General features: G+C 49.2%; 1 protein-coding gene across 13 annotated transcripts; it reads right to left on the reverse strand.

Moving 5' to 3' along the window:
* Nucleotides 1–447: 447 nt before the first annotated feature.
* LOC122631194 (actin cytoskeleton-regulatory complex protein PAN1-like) lies at nucleotides 448–10165 on the reverse strand. 13 transcript variants are annotated; one of them, XM_043816578.1, is made up of 8 exons: nucleotides 9821–10165; nucleotides 6121–6295; nucleotides 5643–5828; nucleotides 5241–5548; nucleotides 4404–5152; nucleotides 4013–4324; nucleotides 3814–3918; nucleotides 448–2505 (listed from the first exon to the last, which is right to left on the reverse strand). In XM_043816578.1, the coding sequence occupies exons 2-8, from the start codon at nucleotides 6218–6220 to the stop codon at nucleotides 1440–1442; spliced, it is 2826 nt and encodes a 941-aa protein (XP_043672513.1). In that variant the 5' UTR covers nucleotides 6221–6295; nucleotides 9821–10165; the 3' UTR covers nucleotides 448–1439. The 13 variants fall into 13 exon arrangements, with proteins under 13 accessions (XP_043672513.1, XP_043672510.1, XP_043672507.1 ...); XM_043816575.1 differs by having other exon boundaries at nucleotides 6121–6299; nucleotides 9785–10165; XM_043816572.1 differs by having other exon boundaries at nucleotides 6121–6299; nucleotides 9821–10164.
* Nucleotides 10166–11781: the final 1616 nt, after the last annotated feature.

Consider the following 11781-nt stretch of genomic DNA (forward strand, 5'->3'; position numbering starts at 1 on the left):
CCGCACCGACCTTACCGATGTTCGATACGTCAGATTTTCGTCAATCTCTTTGGCGAATACGATTCGACTTTGCCGTAAGAAATCAAAATTCAAATAACGAGTCGACGAGAGATACGGAAACTCGCGAGATTCGATCTCGTTTCGCTTTGTCGGCGCTGTCCGACCGAGTTTCGATCTTTCTCGAGACGAAACGCGAAAGCGTTCGAGTCGATCGTAGCGACGACTAAGGTTAGCGGAAAATATACGGCTTTGATCTTTTTAACGATACCGAGAGAACGATACGGGACGTCGAATCTCGTCGAAATTTCGACTCGCTTCTGTCTTACTCGATAAAGAGGAAGAGAGGAGAAACCGGATAAGCCGGCGGACGGGAGACAAATGCGAAATGGAGAGAGATGGAGAGAAAGAAGGAAAGAAAGAAAGAAAGAGAGTTAATACAGCAGTATGTAAAGTATAATAGACGTAATGTATTTAATGTAATAACGTAAACAAGATAATGGTTTTGTACAAATGGCTTATATGTATAAAAGTCATTTCCAGCAGCGGAGCGCGATATGGAAACGGCATGACGACTGAAATTTCGATCTATTACGAGTGGGTTCTCGCGAGATTATTCTCCTCCTATATCGAAAGGAGAAACGGCTCGCCGTTGGGTAAAAAGGAAAGGAGATTACACGATTACAGATGGACGAAGACAAATGCACGAGAACATCGAATGGGCACGAGTATAAAACATTAAATCCCACGCTTTCGTATTTGAGCTTTTTCCCAAGCTTTCTTTCTTATTTCTTCGTCCCTTTTCTTTTCTTTTCTCTCTCTCTCTCTCTCTCTCTCTCTCTCTTTTTTTCTTTTCTCTTTTCTGCCTTCTCAATAGATCGTATCGTATCGGGAGATGCTCCTAACGCTTTTCGAGTTGGACATTTTCAATTAACCTTCGTCGACTTAACTCGTCCAAGTAGCTATCCTCTCGTTGTCGCCTTGCAAACATTTTATATCGCGATTACCCAATCAAGATAGGTATACGTATTTACAAGCGCCTCTTTTTATCGTTTAACATTGAACCTGTTAAGCCGGGTGGGCTCGCGTTACAAACATTTCACTTCTATTTAAGAAAGCGCTCCTACTCTTTGGACAGGACTCACAATTCTTTGTTTTACGACTCGATCCAAAGACTCCTAATCATTTTGTTTTCATTCGAATCAAATCAAGTCAAACGAATCAAACGAGTGAAAATAAGTTTCATTCATATCCGATCGAAATACGCGTTCGTCGATCGAAGATATCTTCGGTAAATAGGCTAAAATATAAGCGCGGTACTCGATAATCTTGTAGAGATTCGTTCCGCTTGTTAATACTATTCGAATAACCTTAACATTAAGAAGAAAAGAAATTGATTTCGCAAGTATCGTCGTTCCAAAGTTCAAAAGGTACACCGAGCGTTATCTGCGGTAGTCGAAGCCCGGATTGGTAAAGACCGTGGCCTTGAGCGTGATCGACGATAGAGACGCGTAATGCGAAATCTCCGAGTCGCTAACCTTCGTGGAGGATTTCCTCCTCTTTCGCTCACTTTTCTCACTTTTCTCACTTTTATCGTGTCTCCAGAGTCTGTGAAGTGTCAAGGAAGCCTTGGTATGATAAGGCTTGTAGGTGGACGATCTGGACGCGGGCGCGTCGTCGGGACACATGCGGCACTTGAGAAGTTTCGGTGCGAGCGATCTTTCGACCGATTCTTCGCCAGGATCCTTGGCCGGGCCTTCGCCAGGATCACCTTCGACCCGCCCTTCGACCGGTCCTTCGACCGGCCCTTCGATCGGCCCTTCGACCGGCCCTTCGATCGGCCCTTCTACCGGCCCTTCGATCGGCCCTTCTACCGGCCCTTCGATCGGCCCTTCGACCGGCCCTTCGACCGGCCCTTCGACCGGCTCTTCGACCGGCCTTCCGACCGGCTCTTCGATCTGCTCTTCGACCGGCTCTTCGGCCAGCCCTTCTAAACTACTTTCCTTCCAATTTCCGATTGCACTTTCCTCGCCTGCGTCGATCCCTCTTTCGAAAGATCTCTTCTCCTTCGGTGGCTCGTTCGTAAATATCGTCGGTTGCTCTTCGTCTTCGGTTTCGAGCTCGCAACCGACGGCCTTCCTCGGTTGACTCTGCTTCCTGGATCGTCTCTCGTTCGGTTTCCTCTCCTCGCTAAACGGCAGCCCGCGAACACGTTCCGAGTTGGTCGTAATTGTGGAGGAGCTCTTCTCGTCGTCGGGCAAACTTCGGTGATAGCTGATGCTGCACGTAAAATGACGATTAGACGTTAAGACCGAATCACGATCACGAGAAACGCTTTCGTTCGTTCTTTCGATATCGCTGACGCGGTCATTTTCGCCGCAGTCCTTGTCCTCCCCGTTGCCGTGCTCGAGGCTTTCGAGGTCTTCTCGACCTCTCGACCTTCGCCTCTCCTCCTCCAACGGATATGCCATAGTCGCTGCAGTTGCAGGTGATTTTACCATCTCGTGGCTGCAACCACCGCGGCACTGTTCCATAAGTTACGTTCGCGTCATTTTTCTATCAATTAATCAGCATCCGTCATACGACGAGATAAAGACATATAAGAAGGAAAATCTGATGTAGACAGCAAGATAGATAGATAGATAGATAGAGAGAGAGAGAGAGAGAGAGAGAGAGAGAGAGAGAGAGAGAGAGAGAGAGAGAGAGAGAGAGAGAGAGAGAGAGAGAGAGAGAGAGAGAGTGAGAGAGAAAGAAGATAGGAAAAATCAAAAGTGAAACATCTAGATGGGAAACCAACATATTCTACTACATCGAAAGCTGAACGAAGCGTGCAATACCGATTAAAGAAAATATCGCAAAAAAATGACGCGAGAACGTAACATAACATGGAGGACAGGTGATGCTGGAGGTGGAGCGGGTGGCACAACAACGAGGAACGACGAGTCGTGCGTTCGAATAGCATGCGACAGGTCACAAAATACGAGACGCGTACCAACGAAATTTTTCTATACGTCTCATACTTTTTTCTCCAGCGTCCCGCATTTTTTGTGACCCATCGTCGATCGTTCGACGATAAACGTAAATCTTAAAATAGAAAATTCAAGAAAAATAGGACAAATAAATTGCTCGTGCATTAGTACGTGTGCTCTACGACCAACGCATTAGTAGCCTGTGTGTGCCAGCCTGCGTGCTAGCCCGCGTATGCGTGCTGTCCGTCGTTCGGACCGACAAGAGAATTTATGTTTATCAAAATTTGTTCAAACAATAAAGACAGAATGAGAAAGAGAGATAGACAGAGACAGCGAGAGACAGAACGAGATCATTCGAATGAAATAAAACGTGTTAATGCGTACCCGAGCTTTATCAACTATGCATATATTTATTGACAGCATAAAAGGACGAAATGTCAATTAGCGTGACATCGGAACGTCAGGGTTTTAATCGATCGTAAATAGGTCGAAAGCCGTTCCTATCCCTTTCTATCGCTCGACACAATATTCGTACGGGGCGTACGTTATTCGTTGAAAGGTAATCGTTCATCGTTCGTTCGTACCGGCACGATAAAAACCCGCGCGAACGTATTTGCGTACGCGCGAAGCCGTTCGTGAGATTAGTTTGTTTGGAGAAAAAAAAAAAAAGAAGAAAAAAAGAGAAGAGAAAGAAAAAATGTAGAAAAAAAAAAAGAAAAAAACCAGGGATCGCAGGAGGATCAAATACCGAAAATACCGAAAATACCGAAACTGACGGAAATTAAAGAAACGATAACGGAAGCGAACAGAATGAGCAGCAAAACTCGACACCCGAGTATTGGCTTACCCGAGTATAGTGGTCGGTGGTATTACGGTGGTAGCAGGTGTGATCGCCGGCGCCGGTGCAGGAAAAACCGGTGGACCAGGTGGCGGTCGTCCTCCAGCAGCGGGACTGTAAATTAACGAGGATCGTCGATAATTAAGCCTCAAGTTCCGTACGATTCGAGTGTTATGAAAACAAGCGTACGAAAAGGAAAATATCTTACTGAATGGGCTGTTGCTGACGATTGATAGGCGGTGGCACGGCTTGTACCACCGAGCTAGGCGGTGGATTGGCGCTGCTAATGCGATGCACGTGCAATTGATGCATTTGTAACTGCGCGGCGTCTTCGCCGAGGAAGGAACATCTAGAGCACTGCCTTCTGTTGTGTACCTTGAGCACGTGCGTCGAGAGACGCTCGGCACGTGCTGCTTTATACTCGCAAAGCGTGCAAGCGTACGGCTTCAAGTGCGTATTCAGATGACGCTTTAGGCACCAATTATCGACTCCGCTCCACGAACAATAACAACAGGTATACCTAATGTAACGCGAATCCTTTTCTTATTCCAACTCTTATTCCGTCCGGGACGTAACTCACGTGCGTAAATATACGTTACCTTCTCTCTTGAGCTTTCGGACCACCCTTCAAATGACTTTTGCTGTTGCAGCCACCATTTTGCATTCTTCTACCCGTCATACAGTTGTTCGCGTCCGGCTGCATGATACCTGGTGCCGGCATAGTCGTCGCTTGATATATCCCCGGCGCACCCGCGGTCGTTCCAGATCCAGGATTAGGCTGCAACTGATAATTTTTGTTTCCATTGTAATTGGGCGTATACGTAGCGTGTTGCTGCTGCTGCTGCTGTTGTTGTTGTTGTTGCTGCTGCTGCTGCTGCTGCTGCTGCTGCTGTTGCTGCTGTTGTTGCTGCTGTTGCTGTTGCTGTTGCTGCTGCTGCTGTTGCTGTTGCTGCTGATGTTGCTGCTGCTGCTGCTGTTGCTGTTGCTGCTGCTGCTGCTGCTGTTGTTGTTGCTGTTGCTGCTGTTGCTGCTGATTTGCGTTATTACCGGTAGGGGTCACATTCGAGTCCTGTTGCAAAGGCTTGGGAGCAGTTGTTCCGGCCGGTCTTCTTATTCTCGACAATTCGTAGCAGTGTTCGCGATGCATTCGAAGAAAGTGTTTCTTCACGTGATCGGCACGATTGAACGGTTTGTAGCAGATGTAACAATGGAAGGGTTTTTCCTCGCGGTGAATATTTTCGTGACGAGTGTATAGATCGCGTCTATCGGTTCCGTAGGGACAGTACGGACAAGTATATCTCTTGGTGCTTGCCGATGTCGTCGCCGAGGTTGGCATGGTTACGCAGTTCTGCATGGAGAATCGTGAAGCGATGAGATACGTCGCGTACCGAAAACAGAAATAAATTGAAAGGAAGGAAAAGAGTAATGCGGTTTACCTGATGTAGGTGATGCGGCACTGGGACGGATGGTAATTCTTGCAAAAGAAAGGACGAGGACAGCGGTAATAAAGCGGCAGGTACGGTCTGCGTTTCCTGAGTCCTCCGGGAAGGTGGCGCAGCCGTTTCCGCGCGTTCCCTCAATCTTTCCAGATAGGATACAACATCTTCGGCCTTGAGCTCCGTCTGCATGTAATCCTTACGAGGCGAATGGTGTCTGTTTCTGCTGTCGTCGGTCAGAATCCTCGACGAGTGTAGTTCCATAAAATGCTCGGCTACCTCTCGTGGCCCACCTCCCATGATGTCGCCTATTTTTACAAACATTTTTCTCCTTTAGTACGACCGACGTCGATTTTCGTCGATCGTTTATACGTTTATTCTTTAAGAGCGAAACGAACGTACCGCACTCGTAGCATCTCCAAGTTGCTTTGGCCGCGTGATACGCGGCTATTCGGCTGCCATCGGTGCCTTTAAGAGGTTCTTCCTCGCAGGTCCAATTAGCTTCGTCGCTTCCGTCCGTACCATTTCCCGTGTCCTCTTCGGTCTTGTACGTTACGGAGGTCTCGAATTCGTTTTGCACGCTCGAAGCTGTATGCATGTAGCGAACAATGTGAAAACAACGGTAAATAGCATTAGGAGGCTATCGTAAAAGGAAAAGGACGAGTATATAGGTATGGGAGGACGAGCACAATGGGTCATCGTATTTACTTCTCGAACAGTTTCGATTCTATATATTATCCAAACACGAGGATATATAAATAGATGGAACGGGGAGATATAAACAGAGAGAAAAAAAGAGAAAGAGAGAGAGAGAGAGAGAGAGAGAGAGAGAGAGGAAATATCGGCTTTAAATTACTCTCGATAAACTTATTCGACGTACTTCTATGATCGGGATCCTCTCCGTAAAGCTTCCGAGTAATTTCCTTGAACATATCCTCGTAGCAGTCCAACCTGCTAACACCCGTACCGCTACCCTCCATCTTTGAAGTCCTCAGCGGTCGGCCACTATTCTTGGAACAATAATCCTTCCCTCGTGGTCGTTATCCAGGACCCTTCTACCTGCATACAAAGTCGTCTTTGTAAACTCTGACAAACAGGAAAGTCCAAAGTGCAAGAGACATTCTCTCTTGGTTATTAACGTTGGAAAATCCGATTCGCTTGTAAATGGTGACTCATGCAACGAGGGAGATAAGACACTCTGTTATTGCGAGTGTAAAACTAAAGGGCGATCGACCAGGTAGCTGTCTTCGTCGATTCTTTACGTACAAAGAGCGTAGTGCTTTCTTTACGCGTACTGTCTACGAAAAGCAAGAAGACAGGAACTATGTCATCGCTACCCTTCTCGAACGCCCGACTCGGAAGGTACGATTAACGAGCCGTCGTCGCTTTTTATTCACTCCCGGAAAGAAGCTCGCCTCTTCCATCGGTTCGAATGCTCGAGACGGCACTTTTGCGAGATTACGTTTCATCTCGGGACGACTGTTTCTTTAAATCGGCTTTTCTCGCGAACTCGTCGAGCAAAACGAATTATCTCGCGAGGTAACGCTACGTCCGTAATATCGTTTCCTTTACATAAACGCGAAAGTAACGTTAAAGACGATCTTGAAAAATAAAAGAACGGAGAAAGATGGAAAAACAAGACCGTACGAAACTGCGTACAAGAGTCGAGAATAGAAACGAGGCGGGGCAGAGATCCTACCGTGGTAATCCCATCGAAAGGACGTGCCTGCGAAAGTGTCTTATTATCTTTACAGGTAGTACCGTAAATCCCTAACGGTACGGCGGAGACCGCTGTAAATAATTTCGACAAAAGTTTCATTCTCGATCTCCGTCCATTCTTTTCGATATTATTGCACGAAAGAGAAAGCGTTCGATTCTATCGAAAGTTGTACGAAATATTTTATTTACGCTTTGATTTACGCTCGAGAGGAAAAAGAAGATACGAGAGAGAAAAATTTGTCGACGGTTTCGACGCTCCAAAAGCGAAAGGGGTTGGAATTTTTCCAGCGAGTTTGGACGAAGGGGAATCGGCTCGTATCCTCTAATTCTCACGCGGCTGCCTTCAATTCTCTCTCTTTCTGTCTGTCGGGGGCGTGTTTCGGAACGGCTGGGAAGGTCGACGAGGCGTTGCGCGCGCGCGCGCGCGCGCCCATGCTCTCGACCACACGGGCGAACGAACACGTTGGGGACTCGGAACCGCGAATTCTCTTTCGCTCTCGCTCTCTCTCTCTCTCTCTCTCTCTCTCTCTCTCTCTCTCTCTCTCTCTCTCTCGCTGGAGAAGAAAGGCGCTAACGACTTCTCCTCTAGCGGCTGCCCGAACTATAGTGGGATTAGAGTCGAAGTAGTTAGACAAAGTATATACGAGCTCGCAACCACCATCGCCACCGTACACGGTCGTGTAGCTTCTATACGATTACGACGACTATGTGATCTCTTCGAAGGAAGGGCGAATAATATGCGAACGAGAGAAAAGCGGTCGAAGCAAACGGACCAACGTTACTACCAGAGTCGCAACGAGTTTCTCCGTTTTCGGACAAAGAAAATTAAAAAAATATTCGTCGAGCATCCCTCGGCGTTGACACCTCGTAGAGAGAACGATATCTCGAGAAAGCGAATGTATTGGATATACGTACCTACGTAAGTCGCGGAAGGGAAGCGAACCTATGAAAAAGGAGTCTCGTAAGATCGATCGTACGGATCGAAGAGGGTGGTTAGGAAGGAAGTCGGACGATCTCGTAGAAACGAGAGAGGGTGGCTAGGTGCACCGATGCGTGCGCCGTGTACTCTAAGCTCGAAGCAGGGACCTCGCTCGTATTGATCGTGCTCGAGGAAAAAGGAGGGGAAGTGGGAGAAAGAGCTCTCCCCGGCGTAAGTCCCACTTTCTCTCGAGCGTAGGTACGGGCGAGCCTGTACGCGCTTGCGCGTAATAGCGAGAGTAGGGGTAAAGAAGGGTACGCAAAACGGTAGGTAGAGAGCCGAGAAAGGACAAGGGCTGAGTTCTCTTCCCCTACTTTTGCTAGAGAAATAAATCAATATTCCCCTACGACGTCGAGCCCGTGGAAACGACAGATGTTCCGCCGAATCGTCCAGGCAGAGAAAGGGGAAAGGAAGAGACGGAGAGTTTTGTCCCGTTAGTCGAATGAGAGCCACTGTTGGAAGGAAAACGGTCGACGATGAGAGAGGAACTCTGGCCGAGGGAGTTGCGTGGGGAGAGTGGAAGAGAAAGGCAAGGTGGGGGAGAGGAGAGAGAGAGAGAGAGAGACGCGCGCGCGCAGTACGCCATTCAAATTCATCCGGAAATTATTGCCGGCTAGGCCAAGGACGGTAGAGAGCAGGTCTCCCTCTCGTCTCGCTCTTCGTCGAGAGAGAGAGAGAGAGAGAGAGAGAGAGAGACAGGGGCGATGGAGGGGAAGAGAGAGAAAGAGAGGAGAGACGCGCGCATACACACGTATACACCGCACACGACACGCACACGTAGCACGCGCGCACACACATGGATGCACGTCTATGGAGAAAAAGAGAGATGATAGAGAGCGAGACTCTCGTGGAAGAGGAGAGAGAAGCGTGTGGGAGGAATCTCTGGTCGGTCGGTCGGTCGGTCGATCGGTCGGTCGGTCGGTCGGTCGGTCGATCGGTCGATCGGTCTGGCGTCGGCCGCTGGCGGCGGCCGCTAGCGTCGACGACGCACGTAACAACGCACGCACGAAGGAAGAGGCGCTCTCGGCGCCGCTGCTTCGCTCGCGATTCCGAAATGGAACGTCAAAGGTTTTCCGAATCGTGCGTTTTTGATATCGTTTTCGTATTTCTCGACGTCGTCGTATCGTCGCCGTCTTCTCCGAGCCCTCTCATCGTTGCGCCCGAGTTATCGAGATGTACGCGATAAGCGCGCGATCGTCCCTCTCCTCCTCGGCCTCTCTCTTCTCGTCGAGATATATACAGAGCTCGCGATATATGGACGGGCCCAGAGGCGCGCGCGCGTACTCCGCGACGCGCCGTCGCCAAGAACGGAACGCGCATCATCGACGCGAGTCCTCTTCCTTTCAACTCGACCTATCGAGAATCAAGATTTCTTCTTTCTCGCGAGCGAAAACACGCGAAGCGAACACACCGATGGAAAAACACAACGAAACGCACTACACGACACTCCTCGACAACGCGTTGCGACAGCACGACACACGGACGAGTATGACGCGCGACCATCTTCTCTTTCTTTCTTTCTTTCTCACTTTATCCATTTATCTCTGCGTGACCACGCGGAACTACGAAGACCCGTATTCTCCTCCTCCTCCTCCTCCTCCTCCTCCTCCTTCTTCTTCTTCTTCCTCTTCGTTGTTTTTTCTTCTGTTTCTCTTTCTTCTCCTTTTTCTTCCTCTTTTCTTCTTCTTTTCTTCTTCTTCTTCCTCCGTCTCTAGCCTCGAAGAGGAGTAACAGAGTGCGCGCAATCCGGAGAGCAAGAGAGCGAGAGAACGAGAGAGAGAATCGAGGAAAGCAAGAGAAAAAGCGGCAAGAGAGATGCTCGTTACACTCGATCGCGCGTACTCACGTTTACGTCGAAGAACTTGGAAAGGAAGACACAAACCTGGGATGGAAATGGTTGTTGGAGAAAACGTTATGCTGAGTTCGGTTGCAGGTTGTTTCCTCGACGGCAGCCGGGTGGCGAGTGGGTGGGCAGGCGGGGTGGCAGGCGGACAGAAGTGGGTGGCTCCGGGTGGCTTGGGAGCTCCGAGCGCCGTGTGGGTGGTGGGAGTGGGGTGAGGGAACCCAATACCACCCTTCTCGCCCATTCAATCCTGCAGTATTAGGGGGAGCAGCCGAGCCTGTTCCTCCTCCTCCCCCTCGTCCTCCCCCTCTTCCTCCTCCTCCTCCTCCTCCTCTTTCTCCTCCTTCCCGTCCGTTCCCTACCCATTCCCTTCCCCTCCATCACTACCGCCACCACCTCCTCCTCCTCCGACACTCCTCACCCCCACCCTCCCACCTCCACCCAGCCAGGCTACGTCCAACGACGAAGACGACGATGACGACGGATGGACGACGAAGAAGGCTCTTTGTGCGTGAGTGCGAGCGCGTAGGTGTGTACTCGCGCACACGCTCCTTTTCCCTCTCCTCCTCCTTTCCCTTCCCTCCTCGCCTCTTCTCTCTCTCTCCCTCTCTCCCTCTCCCTCTCTCTCTTTCTCTCTCCCACCGCTTCCAGCATACGCTCGCCCATCCGTCCATCCGTTCGCACGTGTTCGGTGTAGCGGCAGCGGCGGCAGCAGCAGCGACAGCAGCAACGGCAGCAGCAACGGCAACAGCAACGCCGGCAATGACGACAGCTTGGCAACTCGGGGGAAAATTTTATACCCGTAGAGGGCTGTCGCGAGGGACGAGGTCGAAAGAAGGGGTTTTTCTCAACTTTCTAATCCCTATGGGACAAAGTCCCTTTCCACGGCTTCGCTCAATATCGTATAGACCGAACAGCGAGTTTCGAACAAGATGGAAATCGCTCGGAGGTCTCTCTTTTCTTTTCTTCCCGTTGCACTTTCGATATCCGCCTGTAATCGTTCCGTAAAGATCTTCCAACGAAACGCTTTTATCGAAACGTTTTATCGTAAAAAGAACGCTTCTTTAAGCGGTCCTAGTGTTCCATCTTTTTACTCGAATTATCTTCTCTCCTTCGAAGAAAAGAAAGAACTTTCCATCGAATATCGTATCTCTGCTGGCGTATTAATTAGCGGTACGCGGTATCGCGGATACGTTCACACCGGAGCAACTGTTTTATCCGAGCATTAAACGGCTCGCGTTCAAAATTCTTACGGTCGGTATTACCGGCTCGTTCTCTCGGTCGGTAATTTTTCTTCGTCGGTAAGTCGATACGCCTCGTCGATAGCTTCGACTCGATTTTCTCCGCCGATAAACGTAGAACTCTTCTATCGTCCGAGTATTCTTTAAAACGCGCCGACGAGTATCGGTGACGTAAACGTCGTGTCAAAGCATATGCGCGATGACCGAAGAAACCTACGAAAATGTACGAACTTGGGTATTCGCGATGTAGAAAGGCACGAAAATATTTCGAATTTTTGCAAACGCGAACCAATCCTCCGTACTGTCTTAGGAATTACTTACGTGCGACGTACACGATAATAAATAGGATTGGCTAATAATAAAACATCGATTATATCGGTGTCGGACGTTCCTTTGCGTAGAAGAGCAAAGTTCGATCAAATCGAAATCAGTTTTTCGTTGCGTAAACCAGAGAAACGTAAATATTCCTTACGCAATTTTCTTCATTTTCAGTTCGTCGATGGGGCTGCGAATGGGCGACGGAACCTACGGAGAAAAGAGGACGAAAGAAAAAGAAAAGGAGGAGGAAGAAAAAGATGATAAATAAAAAAAGATGTCTCACGATCGCGAGGAGGGTTCGCTTTTGCGTAAGTACGCGTTAAACGAAGATCGAACATAAGCGATGTGCGACGGAACGACGTGCTCGGTTAGCGTTACGTTGCCGCAGAGAGCGGTTTACGACGACGAACGCGAGCCGGCACGGCGGACGGATGTCAGTTC

The sequence above is a fragment of the Vespula pensylvanica genome, chromosome 8 (assembly GCF_014466175.1).
Source record: "Vespula pensylvanica isolate Volc-1 chromosome 8, ASM1446617v1, whole genome shotgun sequence".
NCBI lineage: Eukaryota > Metazoa > Arthropoda > Insecta > Hymenoptera > Vespidae > Vespula > Vespula pensylvanica.

What these genes read in the sequence shown, in the direction of transcription:
- LOC122631194 (XM_043816578.1), bottom strand. Translation starts at nt 6,220, where the DNA reads ATGGAGGGTAGCGGTACGGGTGTTAGCAGGTTGGACTGCTACGAGGAT. An exon ending in CCGAAAGCTCAAGAGAGAAG is followed by an intron (nt 4,325 to 4,403) that starts GTAACGTATATT and finishes GCGTTACATTAG; the next exon opens with GTATACCTGTTGTTATTGTT. An exon ending in CGTCAGCAACAGCCCATTCA is followed by an intron (nt 3,919 to 4,012) that starts GTAAGATATTTT and finishes GTTAATTTACAG; the next exon opens with TCCCGCTGCTGGAGGACGAC.